Below are 19,115 nucleotides of genomic sequence, written 5' to 3'. Positions count from 1 at the left end.
AGTATCTATACTTTTACTTGAGTACTGAAGACTAGTAGTTTTACCACCTCTGGTATTAGGGTCACATTATGATGGTCCTACGGATACTATAACCCCCTAAAAGGACTCAGATGTCTCTAAAGTTTTACTATAAGCAGCAGAGAACATCCTTCTTGATAAATTTACTCAGAAAAATGTTTTGTGGACCGGATCAGGGGTTTTATACAAATTAAATCCTTCAGGTGTGACACACGACGTGTACCTTGTGCTCATCAATCTGGAAGAGGACGGTGTCCAGTAAGAGGCTGGGAGGCTGTGCCATGTTCAGGGTTTGCTCCGCCTGCGTTAACCAGTTGATCGTGTCCTGCAGAGACGTCTGAAAACCTGTCGCTAAGGAAACGGCTTCCTCCAGTTTGGCCTGTGAAATCCAAGCAGTCAAAGATTAACAAGAAACCAGTGAGAAAATCTCTCTAAAACTAAAAGAAAGAGCGATCTCTCACCCTGCGGTCGTCCATCTTGCCGTTGAGGCTCGCCCACTTGTTCTGCAGCATGGCGAGGTTCTGCTGGGTCTGCGTGGCTCCGGGTCCTGCTTCTTCTCCGCCACGAGCCAGCAGCATTGACTCTCCCTGGTCCAGCAGGCGATGGTACTGGTCGGCCCGCTGGGACAGCTGATCTTGCAGCTCCTACAGGATGAGAAAACACACGTATTTGAAGAGACAGGTGAGAAGGAAACAGCTGCACAAAGGAGGACATTAAAGTTTCATAGGCACCATGTAGCAGCTGTCATAATGTAAAATAACACTGTAACTAAAACTAAAAATATCTGATAGAGTTTAAAAGGACTTCACAATTGTTTTTTTTAGCTAACTGAACTAAACTAAAGGCCTGGGGGAAAAAATGGGTCGCAAACCTGTTTTTGGTGACTTGCAGACTTTTGGGTCTGATAAAATTTGGCTCAATTTTTAATTCGAAAAGTAGGTTTTCATCAAATTGAACGAGCTAATTTCATCGAACGCTAGACTTGAAGATAATTCCATTTCTTACACCTGCTTTTCTGTTTTGTAACCTTTTATTTAACTAGGAAAGTCTCAAGGATCTCTGGTAACACTTACGCTTTATACGTATTTATACTTATGTATAAGAACGTCATAAAGTAATTAAAAATGCTCCAGTAAATATTTTAGTCAAGTGATCATTTTTACCCAATGGAAAAACGTAATTTTTTGTTGCTCTCTACTGCAGTTGTTTGTGTGTCTAGGTGACGATGCCTTCACCAGGGAAGCCTCAAATGTTCCAGAAATGGGTCGACCAAAGACTAAGTTTACAGCTTCATTTTCATTTTCTTCTAAGAATTTTTTGTTCTTACATTCCTTTTTTTTTTTTTTTTTTTTTTTTTTAAAGGATTTTTTTGGCTCTAGTGGCCTTTATATGACAGTTGCTTGACAGGAAAGGGGGTCAGAGAGAGCAGGGAATGACACGCAGGAAAGGGTCCCAGGCCGGGAATCGAACCTGGACCCGCTGCAGGTGAGGAACTATAGCCTCTGTACATGGGGCGGGTGCTCTACCCACTGAGCTAAACACCGCCCCTGTTCTTACATTCCTAATTTTTCAGTAATTTTGATTAATATTTCTATACTCCACCCATGGTAATATTTTTTTTTCCAGTTTGTTAAGCATGACAGTTGAAAATAAAAGAACAACTGTAATTTGTCATGTATTGTCATATTTTGATATATTTTGATTATGATTACTTTTTATTGGGTATAATATATTGGATAAAAATCACCCGGCGATATTGATGGTGTTTCTAATTTTAATTATGGTGTTCTCGGGTTGTTAACACACAAGTGCAACAGCAACACACTCAGTCTACATCTACTTTTATGATGAAGTCAAAGTTTACAATATTATTAAAAAAACAGCATTCCTAACTCTATTAGTTAGGGTTAGGGTTAAGGGTGAGTCAGTGAAACAGTGGCTGCAACATGAGCTACCGTGTGCTGCTGTAGCTGCTCTCTGGCTGTTTCAGGCAACCCTCCTGTTGGTTTGGCAGCCGACAGCTGGCTCTCTGTCCGTCGCAGCCACTGGAGGAACTCCTCCAACTCTCCATGGAAACCTTCAGCCTGAACACAGCCATGAAAGCATCACAGCGACAGATTAAAGTGACTACACTCAAAATCTTCCCCTAAAATGCACTAAATCCTGTGTTTTCATGTTCTTTTGATCGACAGGTCTCACACACCTGGTGCAGAGCGGCCTCCAGCAGCTTCTGCCTCTCCTGGGTTTTCAGCAGCAGACTCTCCCAGCTCTGGTTGAGCTGGTCCAGCTGGTCTCTGAGGTGACTCGCTTCATCTCCAGGAGACGACTCCAGCAGCTCAGTGCCGGCGCCGTTCACCGTCTCCACCGTGGCGTGATGGGAGAGCACGTCGTTACGCAGAACCTGCGGCACCACAAAGGAAGGAGAAGACGTGATCAGAACATTGGGTTAAATAATACCATGGCTCGGTTTTTCAAAGGTTTGATCCGGATCAAGATAGGATTACGTGCAATTATATCAATTTTTTCTTTTGAAAAACCAATTTTCAAAATTTTTGACTCAATCCTTCATCCAGAATCCAAGCTGATTACTTTTGAAAAACCAGGCCCTGTTGTTTGTGTGTGTGTGTGTGTGTGTAGAGAGTAAACCTACGTGGTGTTTGGCCAGCTCTATTTCTATGGCCTTTGGGTCGGAGCTGACGGGGCGCTGCGTGTCCAGGGTGGCGTGTGTGTGGCTAAGCCAGGCCTGCAGCTCAGACAGGGCGTGTTGGAACTGACCCAGAGCCAGCAGAGCAGCCTCCAGCTTGTGCTGCAAACGATGAGAAATACAAAGAGGTTTGAAAAAACCATCAGAAACACGTGTATCCCTGATTGATTAAAAAATAAAAATTGAGAAAAACGAAAAAGCGCTAGTAGTAACTAATGGGAGTGTTTGCTAGCTACTCTGTGGCTCTTTCACCTGTCTCTGGGTGATCTTATCCCCCAGGTTCTCCCACAAGTGTCGGAGTTCAATCAGCGGTTCTTGTATCATATCCCGGTCCGTTTGATCTGACACTTTCTTTAACAGCAGCTCCCCCTGGTGGCAGAGCCTCTCCATGTCAATCTGTTGCTGGTACACCTCCACCTTGTACTGCTGCTCAGGGAAAGAGAGAATAGATTAGTATTTACTTAAATGAAAGAAATGAAAACAAGATCAAAACATTGAGCAATACGTGAAAAACATTGTAATTGAAGTCTTAACCTTGAGTTCTTCAATCTGCTGTTTGACAGTCCCCAGGTCGGTTCCCACAGTAGACATGTCACACAGTTTAATCACAGCGTTGTCCAGGTAGTCAAACATAGACTGTAATTATAGAAGTGGGATCATGTCAATCTATTGTTGATTTAGAAGCTTTAAAATTAAAAGGTTTTTAGTAAATAATAAAAAGAAAAGCTCACACTTCCAAAGATGTCGAATTATCAAATCAAATCAAACTAGGGATGCACCGAAATGAAAATTTTTGGCCAAAATCGAAATAAATTATTATGCGAATCACAAGTTTATAGCTCTGAATGTATGCTAATCTCACTAAAATTAAAACATTGCAATTGTATTAATTGATATTAATCTCAGAAGACACTTTGGTTGACATTATGCAGTCATTACTATGGCATGACACGTCATTAGCATGAATAAGATGTCATGAAGGCTGTCATTAAGTGTCTTCCGTTACCCTAATGCTACTAAATCCCTCCACCGAACCCAAAAAATGTCAACATAGCTCCAAAGGTGTCATAACTTAGTGAGCTACACTTAATGACACCCTTCATGACAACTTATTCATGCTAATGACAGCGTAATGTCCTGTCTAAAACTTCAAATATGGTCTTATCAACACTTTAATGTTCAAGTGTACTGAAATACAGCCGCTCCGCGAGTCTGCGGACAAGTTTGCTCGTTTCCAAGCGTTTGCGTCTTTACAACATCCTGTTTCGGTCGTTTTGTTTTCCATGAGAAAAGTGTTTTTGTGGTTTAATTTTGGTGCATCACTAAATCAAAACGTTATTTATGAAGCACATTTCATGCGGGGGCAACACAATGTGCTTCACAGTCAAAAACAAGTGATCGCAATGATCACTTGTAAATTACAAACACAACATGCAGATGTAGAATAAAAGATCAGCACGTACACCACATACTCTAATAAAATAGTCTGTTGTTGTGATGTAAATATGTTGAATTAAAGCTCCTACAGACCTGCAGAGCATCCTGGTACTGAACAGAAGCCGTCATGGCCTCCTCCAGCCTCTCCATCCTCTCCCTCCACGTTCGGTCCAGTCCATCCCAGGCAGCGTTCATCTAATAAACACGTGAAACAGACGCTCAGAAGCAGCTCATCACAGACGCACTGACGCTGTGCTTTTCTCACCTCGTCTATGGTCTTCTTCACTTCAGGTTTCTCCGTTTCTCCACAGGCGAAGATGAGGTCAGCCCCGAGGGTCCTGACAAACTCTAGCTCCTCCCTCAACCCGTCAGTCTCAGCCTTGATGGCCTGGTTTACACACGATCACGTCAAAGTGAGTCACACTTCAGACACGAGACCTAAAACGATGATGAAATGACTGTGGTACCTCTGCAGCTTCGATCTGCTGTTTGATGAGCGACGGGTCCACCCCGGGGTCCTCCAGCTCCTTCACGATGTCCTGAGAGTCTCTGAGCGTGCTCAGTAGCGCCGCCATGTCGGACCAGAACTTTCCGGCCAGATCCAGGACGTCGTTGAGCTTCCCCTCTCTCTCCTCGGCTCGCTGACGGATCTCATCCCAGAGGGAGCGCAGACGCAGCAGGCGAGAGCGAACGGCTGCAAGAGAGAATCAGAGCAGGTGACGCCTTAGTGCATGTTATTCAACCTTGGGGACGTGGCCCCATTTGGGGTCACCTGGAATGTTTAGTAATTAAATTTTTTTAATTATATATTAAAATATTTTTTATTTAACACTGTATTCTATACTTCCACTGTAACTAAACTAACGTTGTGTTAAAATGATTAAATCCACAAAAAAAGAGCTCAAAACTTTTTTCACTTCAAAAAAAAAACTTTTTTCTTTGATTGAAATTATTTCTTTTTGATTGAATAATAAAGACACAAATACAAATATGCCTTAAAGCAGTGTTTTATTAACCCTGGGGTTGCCTGGAATTATAATGAGGTTGCCTGAAATATCTAGTAATTGATATATATATATATATATTTAAATTAAAACACAACACACAATCTTAAACACTGTATTCTCTACTTCCTGAATGCATCTCAGGGAACATGTTAATTTAAAACACTAACTTCACTAATATTTGCAATATTGGAGAGTTTCTGAAAGCTAATGCTAATGCTCTTCACAGCCATTTTAATGTCATCATGGTATTTTTACCCATACATGACAGTATCGTCAAAGATACCGCTTTATTTTAACAAAATCATCACACGCAGCAGAGAGAAGAGAAAAACTGAAAGAGACCAAATATTGGTGGATTTAATTAAAAAATGTCAGTGAGAAAATCCTCGTGGATGATAAAACTTCCATGAAAGTTCAGAGAAACTTTTCCTATAGGAAGTTAAGGTCACAGTTATTTATTGCAGTGTATATTTAATGATTATTTAATGTTCTGTAGGCCTTTTTTTAATAATTTGAATTTCTAGGAAGAGATGTTTCTTATTGTTTCAATGGTTGAGGGATTTTAAGAAGTTTTATGAGATTTTTCATGGATAGATTATTATAATGTATAATAAATTGAGTCACCACTGATTTCAGATTGTTTTTAAGTCTTTGTTATACATCTTGGCCTCTTGTTCCTTGTCTGTTAGTCTGACTTGAACAGTTTTGTTGTCATGTTTGCCATGTTTGTTTGTGTTATTGAGAGTGTGCTGCTTTTTTTTTTTTTAATATTTTACTGTGTTGTCTTCTTTATCGCATTGTGTTATGTGCCCAATCTGTTTCGGATGCCTCCTGTTCGCCTCCCTTGGGAGGTGTTTCAGGAATGTCCTATTGGGAAGAGGCCTCGTGGAAGGCCCAGGACACGCTGGAGGGACTATGTCTCTGAGCTGGCCTGGTGTCGCCTCGGGGTTCCCCCAGAACAGCTGGAGGAGGTGTGCGTGGATCGGGAGGTCTGGGCGTCTCTGCTGAGACTGCTGCCTCCGCGACCCAGCCCCGGATAAAGTGGAAGAAGATGGATGGATGTTGTGTGTAAAATTGTAATTTTTGGCATAGTTGCAGAAATGTATATTAATATGCACTGTCCCTGTAATAAATAAAACATTAATAAAGAGAGGAATGGATTTTTAAACCTTATTGACAGTAACAACTTATGTATCTACTAAATTGTATTTTGCTGTTACAAGGTAGATTTTTAGTATTTTGAGTACGACAAAATCAAAATACGGTCCTCCTCGTCAGACTCACCCTGGGCCGCGGGATCGTCGTGCGCCGCTCGTCCAATCAGCTCCTCCCCTCGTGCACACAGAGCAGAGAAACTGGGCAGCAGCTTGTCCAGCTCCAGACCCTGAGCCCGATGCTCCGACAGCTGCTCCCTGATCTTCTCCACCTCCGCAGCCACAGGTGGAGGCTGTCGCAGACGCTGCACGGCCGCCTCCAGCGTCTCCAGCAGTGGATCCATCTTATCATGGAACTGAGGAAGAGGTGAGAGAGAGAACCTGTGAACTCTAGATAAGGTGAAGATTATCTTAAAGCACATTAAAAAAATTAAAATCTGCTTCAGTCAAAAATTATTAATAATTATAGATATTTAGCAGAGATTTTAATCCGTAACATTTTACATTTTTAACGTCAAATAACGATCGTAAATAATTAACTAAGCTATATGTGATGGAAAATAAATCTAAATAACCTTATTTAAAACTCTTTGAAGTGAAAATGTATATAACAGTTTTTTTAATATATTACAAATAAACTAAATATGTGTACCTTAAAAAAAACAAACAAAACAAAAACAAAAAAAACATTAAAAGGACTTTTAGAATGATTTTAAACCTTGAGGCATAAACTATGAAGAGCTGCCATTTTCAATTTTTTGTTACATACATTTTCATTACAGGTGTCCTTTAAAAAAATACATTTAAAAAATACATACATATAATTATTATTATTATTATGAATAATTATTGATATAGAGCTTAGAATTATTACATTCATTCCAATTTTTTTTCTAATTTGTGTCATGAATAACTTTAAATAGTTGAGTCAATCTATTAAAGCAATTTCAATTAGTCGTGAATCAGTACATATTGCAAATATTCATGTGGGTCGTCCAACGTAATCGTGAATCAAATAAATAAAAAAGAAATCAAATCAAATGTTGATATCTAATCATTGATTAATTGTTGATGCTACAGGACAGACAGATTCAACATAGAATGCTAATAATATATTAATAATATGAATAATCTAATATTAGTGCAGCCGGTGGATGTGGGTGGATGTGGTCTGTGCTCTTACCTCCACCAGCTGGTGATTGCGTGACGTGCAGGAAATGGTGGTGAACACACACATCACAGCCACAGTGAACGAGGGATGGAGTGCAAAGCCGTGAGCGTGACGTGAACAAGGGATTGAGGTTAGAGAGGAAGAGGAGGAGGATAGAGACGGAGTAGTGTGAGGTGATAAAATGATGGAGCGATGAGGACAGAGTGATAAAGTGATGGAGGTGGAGGTGAAGGGTTGAAGGTTAGGTTTGAAAGGTGGAGAAACAACAATGAGTTAAATCAGAATCATGCATTCTTTGCAAACATTGATCAGTGACTTTAACTTTCAATGGAATGAAAAACAAAAGAAAACATGTTAATGTAACCTTTATTCATCACCGCAGTGAAAAATATTCTCTACTTTTTTACCCATTTTCCCCTGAGTGGTCGCAGTGGGGTGCCTGGGGTTCAGCATCCCACAGTGATGGCACGGGTGAGATTCGAACCGGTGACCCTCCGATTGATTACAAACCTGCTTCCTTAAAGGCAGGGTAGGTAATTTTTGAAAACAAGCATCCTCCGAGGGCTCCGCCTTTACCCTCCCCGTGCTCCCTCTAAAGCCACGCCCCTCACTCACATGCACGAGCGCCGTGCTCCAATGGCGGACCTCAGCTCATCGCTTGTATTGTGTAGAAATTACGTCGTCTCATTCAGTAACTTTATCATTATATATGTTAGAAAACGTGACTAAAACTCATTTTTAACTCCGTCACTGGTGACGCACTTTGAGTGTGTGCTTGTGCACGCGAGTGGTCGAGAACGAGCAGGGAGACGCGATTGGTAAAAAATTGGTCAAAGTTATTACAGATTTACAGCTGCTACAGATTTTCTTCGTTCCTTTTCCAGAGCACATTGGATCTTAATTTCTGTCAGGACATAAAGACAAATTCAACCAAAAACTTAAAAAAATGTGTCTGGAGGAAAATTACCTACCCTACCTTTAACTACTAGGCCACCACTCCCCACGTTTGTGCCACGTGGAGAATGAACAAGGATCTAAATATGTTTCTCATCCTTTTTTCTATTTAAACAATCCATGTTCTCATTAGGACATAAAGACGTGTGGACGTTTTTTCTTGTCAATCAAGCAACACAAAAACACACGTATCCATGCTGTTTAGTGGGAGGGAGTGCAGATAACAAGCAGCGTCTTATTATTTACAAGACTTCATGTTCATCCTGAATCCATCACTCATTAATAATAATAATAAAGCTAAACCTTGTGTGTAGCAGCATAAATAAGTCACGGTGTGTTTTTTACGTACCTGTGCAGACTGGGACACGGCCTCGTCCAGAGTCATGGCTCGTTTCTTCACCTCCTCCTTGATGGCGACGTAGCGCTGCTCAGCGTCGTTGTAGCGTTTAATCACCGTCTCTCCCTCGTGCACGCTGAGCTCAGCCAGCTGAGGACCGATCTTCAGCAGTTTGTCCATGTGAGGCTTGTGTTCAGCGATGGATTCTCTCAGCAGCTTCAGAGACACAGACAATGCAAATGTATTTGGATAATGCAAATTAATAAACAAGGAGGAGCTGGAAACGACTATCCCAACACAGGGTTTGTTTATTATATTATTAATGCTTTTATTCATATATTTTAAAGTAATTACGATTTTAATATTGTAATTTTTATAAAAATGTTATTTCAATACATTTTATTTTTTTTACATTTTATTTTTTCAAATATCATTATTTATATTTTTGTTTTAACATTAGTATTATCACTATTATTATTTTATTTAAATACAGTGCATAAATCGTATTGTTTTGAACAGTTTTATGCAGCTGTATTATCAAAATTTCTATGAAAATATTATTAAAAATACTAATTATTATTCATACCATATTTTAAAAATATAAAATATAACTAATTGAATGCGTTATTATTAAAAATAATTATTACATATTAAAAAATGATTACATGAAATGTTCTGTAAAGAGAACATTAGAAATAATTAGTCACCACTGTTATTACTTTTTAAATGTTTATACATATTTTTGAATAATATGTTTATATTTTCTTATTTGTGATTATACTATCTTACTATTTCTGCCTTTTTTCTGACTATTTCTGCTGTTTTTCTTACTTTCTTTTTTTTAAAATATATTTATTAATTAATTAATTGAATAATATTGTGTTTATATTTTGTGATTTGTGTTTTTACTTTCTTATTTGTGTTTAAAATGTATTAAAAAAAATTCAACTTACTTTCTGACAGTCTTTTATTAATGTAATTAATTTGACTATTTCTGCCCTTTTTTTTGACTATTTATGTCTTTTTTATTTTATTTTCTGTACCTGGAAGCTGAGAACTTCAGCCACAATGTGAATGGAAGCGTATGCATGTTTGTGAATTTATTTTTCATAATTGAAAATATTAGAAAGCATCACCACCATCATCCTGTCCGATTAATTATTCATATTAAAGTTTGATTAGTCTTAGGTTGACGTTTGAATGAACTCACCCTCATCTGGTCCTGTTGCAGGCGCAGAGCATCATTATCGATGGCTGGTGGGGGCAGTTGTGTGATGAAGGTTTCCGTCTCCCCCAGCCACGGCTCCAGCTCCTCGTACGTCTCCCAGAAACGAGCCACCAGAACCTGGGCTTGTTCCAGAGCCGAGAAACGCTCGCTGTGGCTCTGACTGACGGTGTCGTATCGATCGCTGAGAGAAGCCGTCTTCACCTGAGGGAGGAGGGACATAAATATGACCAATGACTATGATGGCAGATATGTTACAAAATAGAAGTTTAGAGCTTCACTCTAAACAAACCTTCAGAGCGTCCTTCTGTGCGTCGCTGCAGGTCTCCAGGATGTCGTCTCTGGTGTGGAGCAGCTGGTCCACGGTGTCTTTGTGTCGGATGATGTCAATGTTGAACGCTCTCTGCACTTGAAGCTGCGCCACTGTCACGTCGGGTTCCAGACTCAGTGGACCAAGAGACGCCAACTTCCTCTCCGTCTCTGCAACCCAGGCCAGCTCTGCATCCACAGCCTCTTCATACTGCACAGAGCGCTCAGTCAGACACTCACAATGTACTTTAAAATGTAGGAATAATTAGTTTAAACTGGCAAATAATGGCCATGACAAATCGTGAATGTGGTTAAATTGGCAAAGATATGCATGAAATATGAGTCAAAATGTACGACATTAGGTGGAAAAGTGATGGAAAGGGTTTATATGCTGTAAATGTCTTGGAAGTGGAAAACATGTGCAGAAAAGACATTGAAATTTGATGGAGAAATGGGAGTAATGTAGCAAAAATGCATTAAAAGGAGCAAAAACGTGGCAAGAAAAAGTGATGAAAATAACCTTGTTTTCCAATCAGAAATTTAAAAAAAAAGTGGGTTAAAAGTGACCAGAAATGGTAAAAACAGTGGCGTAATGGGATTTTAAGAACCACAGAAATTGGTTAAAAGTCGCAAATTAAAGTGGGTAATATCATGTAAAAAGTAGGAACAATTAGTTTAAACTGGCAAATAATGGCCATGACAAATCGTGAATGTGGTTAAACTGGCAAAAATAAGCATGAAATACGGTGAAAAGAGGTTAAAAGTGACAAAAATGGGTCAATATATGCGACACTAGGTGGAAAAGTGGTGGAAAGCGTTTAAAAGTGCCCAAATTGTCTTGAAAGTGGAAAATTGTGCAAAAAAGGGAGTAATGCAGCAAAAATACATTAAAAAAAGCAAAAATATGACAAGAAAAAGTGATGAAAAGAGGTTAAAATATGGCAAGTTTGGTGGAGTTGCAGAAAAAGGGTAAAAATAAGCAAAAATTGCCTCAAATTGATTAAAAAATCTTCTTGGTTGTGAACCAGTGCCTTAGACAGCTCTGTGATGCGTGTGCAGTACCTGTTGTGACCTCTGGATGGCGGCCTGTACCAGCTGCACCCTCTGACTGATGGTTTCGTCAGCGTGGCGGTAACGCTGGTTGGCGTCGGCCACGAGGCGGTCCAGGCCTTCTCTGGATCTCCACGGAACCAAGTCCAGCAGAGCACTGCCCACCTCGTTCACTGTGTCCAGCACCAGACGCTTCTCTGCACACACTTTCTTCAGCTCCTGAAACACGCAAACACAATTCAAATGAAAAGGCAAAACGTTGTGGAACCAGGGTTGCAAAGAGGCGGGGAATCAATCACATGATTTCAAGATGGAAGAATACAGGCTCTAAACTGTAAAGTAGTCCCATTTTTAAAAGTTAATAAAATGAATATGGTGCATAAAGACATTTTAAAGGTTTTAGGCCACATTTATAAAAACAGTGGAGGATCCCTTCAACATGGATATTAATTAAAGTTGAGAAAATATATATTACTCTCAATTTCCAGGTATTTCCAATAAATGATTCCCATGAAAAGAGATTTTCCGCCCCCTGGGAAGCAGGAAACAGCTATTTTCACTGGGTAAAAAAACGCTCTAAATTAAAAACTAAAAATCAGTAATCAGTTTGGTTGAGATGCATTTGTTTGTAACCCCAAACTATGGGATCAAATATTGTGCTGAACTTCTTCCCACCTTCTGTCTGTCCTGGTACGCTGGCGTAGTGTCAGGCTCCACGTTGTTAAGCTCCGCCTCTACGCTGTCCAGCCACTGGTTGACGTCGTCGTGTGCGCTGGCGAATCGTGTGGCGAGCTGCAGCGCCTGCTCCAGCGTACGTAGAGCTTTGCTGCTGACGGACGACATCTCAGCGTAACGAGACTTGATCCCGTCCAGTTTCTCCTGGATGAGGAGAACCTCCTCACCTGCAGGGGAGACATTTATTTACATGTGGAACGTTTTAGTTACATTTTGAACGTAATGTTTTAGTTACATTTGCAAGTGTCACAGTTATCTGATTACAACACACTAACAATCGTATATATACTGTCTACGATCTATCTACTGTAACTATGATTAGGATGATGGCCATTCCCCCAGTTTCCCAATGTATTCCTCTTATCAAAAATTAGGCACGTGTTGGATTTTTACGATTATTTAATATTGTTCCAAAACCTTGAGGGACCACTACAAAGGCTTAAAATTGTGAGAAATTAAGTTAGTTACAGTCACAAGTTGCTTGGTTTTGGTATAAATTAGTAAAGAAGATAAAAGTTTTAAACTGCAGGAGGTGATTATCAGATAAATACTCAGTGTAGGCTCAGAGATCCACAAATAAATCATCATTTATAAACTCAATGAGTATACACTGTCTGCAATATATAGAAGTATGATTAAGATGATGAGTGTTCCCACTGAAGTATACTTCCAAGTTTCCCAAGATGCATTTGGACCCTACAAGGACAAGAACCGGAATCACACTGAGGCTAAATTTCAGAGACTCTCCATTGTGCAACTGACTAAACTTCCTGTTAACTTCAAAACAAGAGCCCTATTTACAAAAGAGTTAAAAAAACTAATGGAGGACGAGAAGAGATGCTTTTGTTTTGAAAAGAGGATGTTTGACTTTTAGCTTGAAGCCGGTCCCAGGATGATTTTATGGGTATTTCTCACGTACTCAATCTTTCCATGCTATCTGACTGGAACGCACTACATACTCATTTTGACATCTGACTTAGTATGAGTAGTATACGTTAGTGTGACATTTACAACACAGCCTCTCAGTTATCTAATTATGACACACTAACAATCTAGCTTATGATTGGTCACATCATCCACACATAATAACACTAATGCACATGTTGATGTTTACTGGCAGATTAAACTGCCTTCAGACAATTCACCAAATCCAACAAAACACAACCTTTTTACAGAAAAACTAAATGACTCATTTAAACTTACCTGTGGTTTGTTTGAGTAAAGCTTGTCCATTCTTAATGGCCTGGTCCACCGTTTTCTTCCTGCTCACGATCTCCTCGTTCAGAGCCTGATGGAAAAATAAAACATTTAGCACGAGCATAAATCAGAAGGAAAAATCCTTTCACAAATCAATAACTTTAGGACAGTTTGACTCATGAAACCTGTTTCTGCTCTAAATGAGAATAAAAAGGTTTTTTTAGTTTGTATTCTTCTTTCTTGGTTACGGCAATTATACTGTTTTAAAAAAATATGTTTAATATTAGTTTAATTTGTATTTAAATATATCAATAACATTTGCATTGGTGCCATTAAAGCTGCAAATTAGATTTACAATTCAAAAATAAAAAAAATACAATTTTTGACTTATTGAAATGATGAGTCATATTTACTGGAGTTGTATTTAAAAAGTAAATTTTTTTATAAAAATGATAACACAAGATTACATCAATAGAAATAAGCCGTAGGCTGCTTAACACTTTATGGGATCAGATTAAAAACTAATGCTAAAAATGAATTAAAGTATTTATATAAAAAAAAAAAAAAAAAAAAAAAAAAAAAAAAAAGAAGCAACTGGTGGTCCGGGGCCACATGTGGGCCTTGGTCTAATTTTGTGCGGTCCCCAAAAATTGTAATTAAAGAAGTTAAAAGGAATATGACACTCTACACAATACACAACGTAACTTCAAAAACACACAAAGCAACAGAAAAATGCATAAAATTACAACAAACTTACAAAAAATTAAGGGTGCCCTGATACATTTTCAGATTATATCGGCCTGCATCTAAAATATCTGATATAATATTTTTAGTTTTTTTGGATTTAATGTAGTTATTTTTCAGGGTCTTTTAATTACTTCTCATGTTTAAGGTTCATATTAATGTAACCCAATAGTAACAATAAATTAGTCATAAAAAATTCCCTAAATGATTAAAAAAAACTCAAAATGACACAACGTGACTGAAAAACACGCCCATCTCTGCTCTATGACACAAGGTCATTTGTTGTGTGTTAGTGTCACTTCCTGGTAGTTGTTAGATTGGGCGCGTACGCTCGTACCAGTGCGTGTTTGTGCTGCTCTTCCAGCAGCGTGGGCTGATAAGTGTGTACGGAGACGTGATTGAGCCTCTGGGCGACCTCGGCCAGCCAGTTCAGCACCTCCACCTCCTCCTCCCCGAACAGCTGAGCGTTAGCCAGCGCCTGCTCCAGCAGAGCCGCGCGCCTCGAGGACCAGGCTCTCAGCTCGGCGTGACCCGACCTTACCGCGTCCATGCGCTCGCTCAGCCAGTCGCGGTCGGCCGCGCAGCTGAGCGGGCTCAGCGATTGGCTGAGGGACTCGAGGTGGTTCACCTCGCTTTCTCGGGAGGAAACGTCATCTTGGAAAACCTGGGAAGCGTGTGCGTGTGTGTGTGTGTGTGTGTGTGATGAAAGGAAGTGAAAACAGAAAGCAGATGATAAAAACTTAAAAACACGAGCATGCAGATGAGAAAACAGACAAACTGAAAATATAAAAGTGAAGAAAACAACAGAATGGTTCAAACTTAAAGAATAAAACTAAAGAAAACTGAAAATTCAAAAGATGCGATTGTAAACCTGCGTTCAGTGCCCAGTATTACCTTCTTTTTTTTAATAATACGTTACAGTTTCATTTATTCATACAATTAACTTTTTACAGTAAATTTACTTTGATCTCCTGACATGTTTCGACTGCCAACTGTCAAGTCTTCTTCAAAGGTGTCTGCTTTGATGTGTCCTTGACTTCCGTATACTGAAATATTGGGGCGTTTCATCGACTAAATTAGATGCAACTAAAACCAATGATCTCATGTTATGATTTAAACTTAGACTAAATCTAATCAACACAAAAATAACAAAATGTACAGTTTTACAAGTTCCTTTTGGGCGTGGCCAATTTGACAGTTCTTTAAGGCTGGCCACGCCCCCAGTCACCCGATTGGTCTCTGGAGAAGTAAGCCCCCATAATGAAACATCAAAACCATCAGCAGACGCCTCTGAGGAAAACTGGCAGTTGACAGTCGAAACAAGTTGTCTAATAAATGAAACTTTAACATATTACCGCGCTCTTTCTATTTGTGACCACAACACACTATTGGGTCCAAACCCACGAGTTGAGAACCACTAAACTGAAGGGTTCCTGTGTTATTTTGCGACCGTGTTTGGGTTCCGCATTGCGTACCTTGTGTTTGGCGATCTGCTGCGTGATCTTGGCCGTCTGCGTTCCCATTGGCTCGGCCGAGCTCAGTCGCCTCTCGGTGGCGCTAAGCCACTCCCCCAGCGGCTCCAGGGCCTCGTGGAACTGAAGGGCCAAAACCTGCAGCTCCTCCAACTGCCTCTGCCTGAGAGACGAGACGCAGGGAGAAAAAACAAAAGAGTTCATTGTTTGTTTATTGCTTTTTCTGCGTCTGTGTTGGATATCGATCCAACAGCAGCTGACACACACGACATTTCATTAAACTTTAATCATTCCTTTTGCACAGAAGTGCAGCGCATGCTTGTGTGTGTGTGTGTGTGTGTGTCTGTGTCTATAGTCGACAAGGTAATAAATTCCAGAAGCATTTTTCCGTCTGACACACTGTGACTCTGTGACATTAAACCTCATGAGGAGTTTTGATAAGATTAGAAAATATTTTCCTTATAGCACTTTTCTAAAAAATAGATTTAATTCATTCTACGGGAGATAATTGACTCATTAAAAGTAGGTGAACACTAAAAACACATACAGAGAGATTGAAAAGTTGAAGGTATAAGTCTCACAGCCTGTGAGAATGCCAGCCACTAGGGGGTGACGGAGCGACCTGGTCCGACTAACATTTCTGCGTTACCGTGGGAACAGTTGCATCCTTTCATGTAAGCAGGAATCTGAATGAAACTTCAGTCAAAATGAATGAGAAAATATTTGCCGGGAACTTTAAATCAATTTTAAAATATGAAACAAATAAGAGCATTAATCTCCTGAATTATCAAAATTATTCCACACCCTCTGTGTTAAAGGGATCCTCCATTGTGTTTACAAATCTGGCCTAAAATCTTTGAAATGTACTTGTTAAAAGATACATTATATGCCAAACAAAACGCTTTGTTACGCACCATAGGGTTTGTACGTCTTCAACTGTCCGTATTAACACGTTAACTGTTTTTATCCTCTTTTAGTAATTTACTCACTAACTTCAGCTACCAGACCCTGTCAGCGACCTGTTTAAGGGAAAGTATAGGTCCCTTAGGGGAGCTCTTCTTCTCTGCTTCTTCTCTACCACCAAACGACAGAGTGGGAACTGTCGCCCCCTGTGGTCACAGATTATTTTTCGGGTCACAACTGTTTTTATCCTCTTTCTGTCAACAAAAGACAGTTACATCGACATCTTTAACTTTTTCAGTTTTTTTAGAGGAACCAAAAGTAGCAAAAGTTGTTATTTTGACTGAAAAAGCTCCTAAATGATGTAAAAAGCTGTTAAATAATCTAAAAATCAGGCTGAATGTTTCACTCCAATAGAAAACAAAGGGATGTTTACAGGCAGTTGGGCCGTGTGACATCATCAATCACATGATTTCAAGATGGAGGAACACAAACTCTAGAACTGAAGTCGTCCCATTTTTAAAAGTTAATAAAATCAATATGGTGCAAAATAATATGTTTTGTTTAAAGTCAAACAAAATATGAGAAATCTTAAACAGTGTAAAACTGCCCTGTATAGCATTTATGATATAATATTGATTAATTAGATCAGTTATATTTTTAATAATACATGAGAAACACTTCTTATTTATTTCTCATGTGTTTCAGTATGAAACGATAGGAAAGTATCACCATGTGACTCTACTCAGATCAAACGTTAAGCTCTCTGAACTCGTTGAGTTCTTACTTTCTGCATTTAACAAAGTGCCACAGTGGTGTGTCTATATCTGACTTTAAACAGAGACAACATTCACGTCTCTGAGAGCTGCTGAAAACCACTTCGTCATGGAGCGCTGACAACATGACATCACCCCCAGAAAACTGACAATTTAACGTCTTTTTAAAAAAAAAATCTGGTTGGTTGGATTCTAAAATTAAGTGTGTGGCTTAATCGTTTAATGGCAAAATATGGGTCAAAGGTTAAGAGACCATGAGAACCCCTGTTCTAAAATGTACACCATAATAATTGTTTACCTCCCACTGGCTTTGTCCAGCAGGTCCATCCATCGCTCTGCTAAACTCTGGAGCTGAACCTGGATCTTCTCTCGGTCCTGAGAGTCGGCCGTGGACGCGATGCGCTCGCCTTCGGCTCGGATCATCTCCACCGTCGGCCTGCGGTCGTCCAACAGCCTCTGGAGGAGCTGCAGTAGACAAGTAGAGACACACACACACACACTTAATAATCAATGCTTATTGGGTTTCTGCAGAAGCATTTTAATCAAGTTATTTTCAGCCTCTTCACAACAAAGTGACTGTTTCACTCTTTAGTTATTAAAAGAAGCTAAAAACTCATTCTTTCATGTGTTTTTAAATCAAAACTCAAACACATCTGTTTTAATTCTGCTGACATCAGTGATTCCCAAACTTTTTTATGGATCGTGACCCCAAATACATTATTTTTCCTTCTAGAATTAGTCTTTGTTTGTTATACTGTGTGTTAAAATATCCAGGATCACTGATTTTAAAAAGTCAATATTTATATATTATTTATTATTTTTTATATTATATTATATATTACTATATTATAGATTTCTATTTGAGAAAGTACAGAATAAATGACCCCATGGTTGGAAAAAAAAAAACTGGCTTACGCCTTTGGATCAACAGCACTGTTTTATCTTGTCCACCATTTTTGTCATTTTAAATGTTACATATTTAATGTATTTTATTTTATTGTTGTAGTATTTACAGTGACTTGGGGTATCTTGAATGAGACCACTAAATAAAATGCATTATATATTATCTTGTAAAAATTAGATGTTTTGGAATGAAACATAAAAGATGCAAACAAACAAAAAAAACTCTAATTTTGAAAAACATTTTCTACCACTTTGATTTAAAAAAAAAAGACACCAAAGTAGAATTAAATCAGGTTAATTAATAAATAAGGAAAGCTAATGTGTCTCCATCTGTGAACTGAACCTACAGGTGAGTGTGATTGATCAAACACAGGAACAGTGTGTGTGTGTGTGTGTGTGTGTGTGTGTGTGTGTGTGTGTGTGTGTGTGTGTGTGTGTGTGTGTGTGTGTGCGTGTGTGTGTGTGTGTGTGTGTGTGTGTGTGTGTGTGTGTGTGTGTGTGTGTGTGTGTGTGTGAAAACAATCCAATTCAGTGTGTGCACTTTTTTGTATATTGAATCATAACAATATTATTATTAATAATAATAATAATAATAATAATACAAAATCACTGTCTATTTCAAAATGTCTCATCTGGATGATTTCACATCTGGAAAAGGATGTTAACAATATAATTATAATCAAACTATTCTCCATCCAAAAATCTAAGTATTCCAAAGTTTAATCTAGTTTTATTTGTTTATACAGTAACAAAAACCCTTAAATGGTAAAAAAAATAAAAAATTAGTGAAGAATCCAAATTATTGCTTGACTTTCTATTGAAGGAATCTTTCGATTGTTACGTTATATTATTTGTGTGCTTTGTTTTTCTAGACCCTGTAATGCTTTGTTGTTTTAAGTTTATATAAGTTCTATTTGTTTAATAATAAAAAATAAAACAAATAAATTATAATTTGCCCCTTTTACAGTCAATGAGACCAGATTAATTTAATCGCATATTATAACGATTAATTTGTTTCTGAA

At 38.8% G+C, this 19,115-nt stretch overlaps 1 protein-coding gene across 1 annotated transcript in view; it reads right to left on the bottom strand.

Annotated features, from left to right (window-relative positions):
• Positions 1–19,115, bottom strand: part of macf1a (microtubule actin crosslinking factor 1a) — a 229,607-nt gene that overhangs the window by 20,776 nt on the left and 189,716 nt on the right. Inside the window, exons 68-88 of the mRNA XM_028461883.1 lie at positions 17,489–17,655; positions 15,518–15,677; positions 14,380–14,706; positions 13,305–13,389; positions 12,042–12,268; positions 11,379–11,585; positions 10,300–10,527; positions 9,993–10,211; positions 8,795–8,998; positions 7,504–7,512; positions 6,451–6,676; positions 4,627–4,853; positions 4,425–4,547; positions 4,253–4,354; positions 3,257–3,358; positions 2,975–3,148; positions 2,669–2,824; positions 2,222–2,419; positions 1,974–2,102; positions 480–662; positions 242–397 (exon numbers count right to left, since the gene is read on the bottom strand). Of these exons, the coding sequence (XP_028317684.1) occupies positions 242–397; positions 480–662; positions 1,974–2,102; positions 2,222–2,419; positions 2,669–2,824; positions 2,975–3,148; positions 3,257–3,358; positions 4,253–4,354; positions 4,425–4,547; positions 4,627–4,853; positions 6,451–6,676; positions 7,504–7,512; positions 8,795–8,998; positions 9,993–10,211; positions 10,300–10,527; positions 11,379–11,585; positions 12,042–12,268; positions 13,305–13,389; positions 14,380–14,706; positions 15,518–15,677; positions 17,489–17,655 (3,609 nt within the window). The remainder of the gene's footprint in view (positions 1–241; positions 398–479; positions 663–1,973; positions 2,103–2,221; positions 2,420–2,668; positions 2,825–2,974; positions 3,149–3,256; positions 3,359–4,252; positions 4,355–4,424; positions 4,548–4,626; positions 4,854–6,450; positions 6,677–7,503; positions 7,513–8,794; positions 8,999–9,992; positions 10,212–10,299; positions 10,528–11,378; positions 11,586–12,041; positions 12,269–13,304; positions 13,390–14,379; positions 14,707–15,517; positions 15,678–17,488; positions 17,656–19,115) is intronic.

Source organism: Gouania willdenowi, chromosome 11 (assembly GCF_900634775.1).
Source record: "Gouania willdenowi chromosome 11, fGouWil2.1, whole genome shotgun sequence".
Lineage (NCBI taxonomy): Eukaryota > Metazoa > Chordata > Actinopteri > Blenniiformes > Gobiesocidae > Gouania > Gouania willdenowi.
The sequence above is the reverse complement of the archived record's forward strand: the minus strand, read 5'-3'. Positions and strand labels throughout refer to the sequence as shown.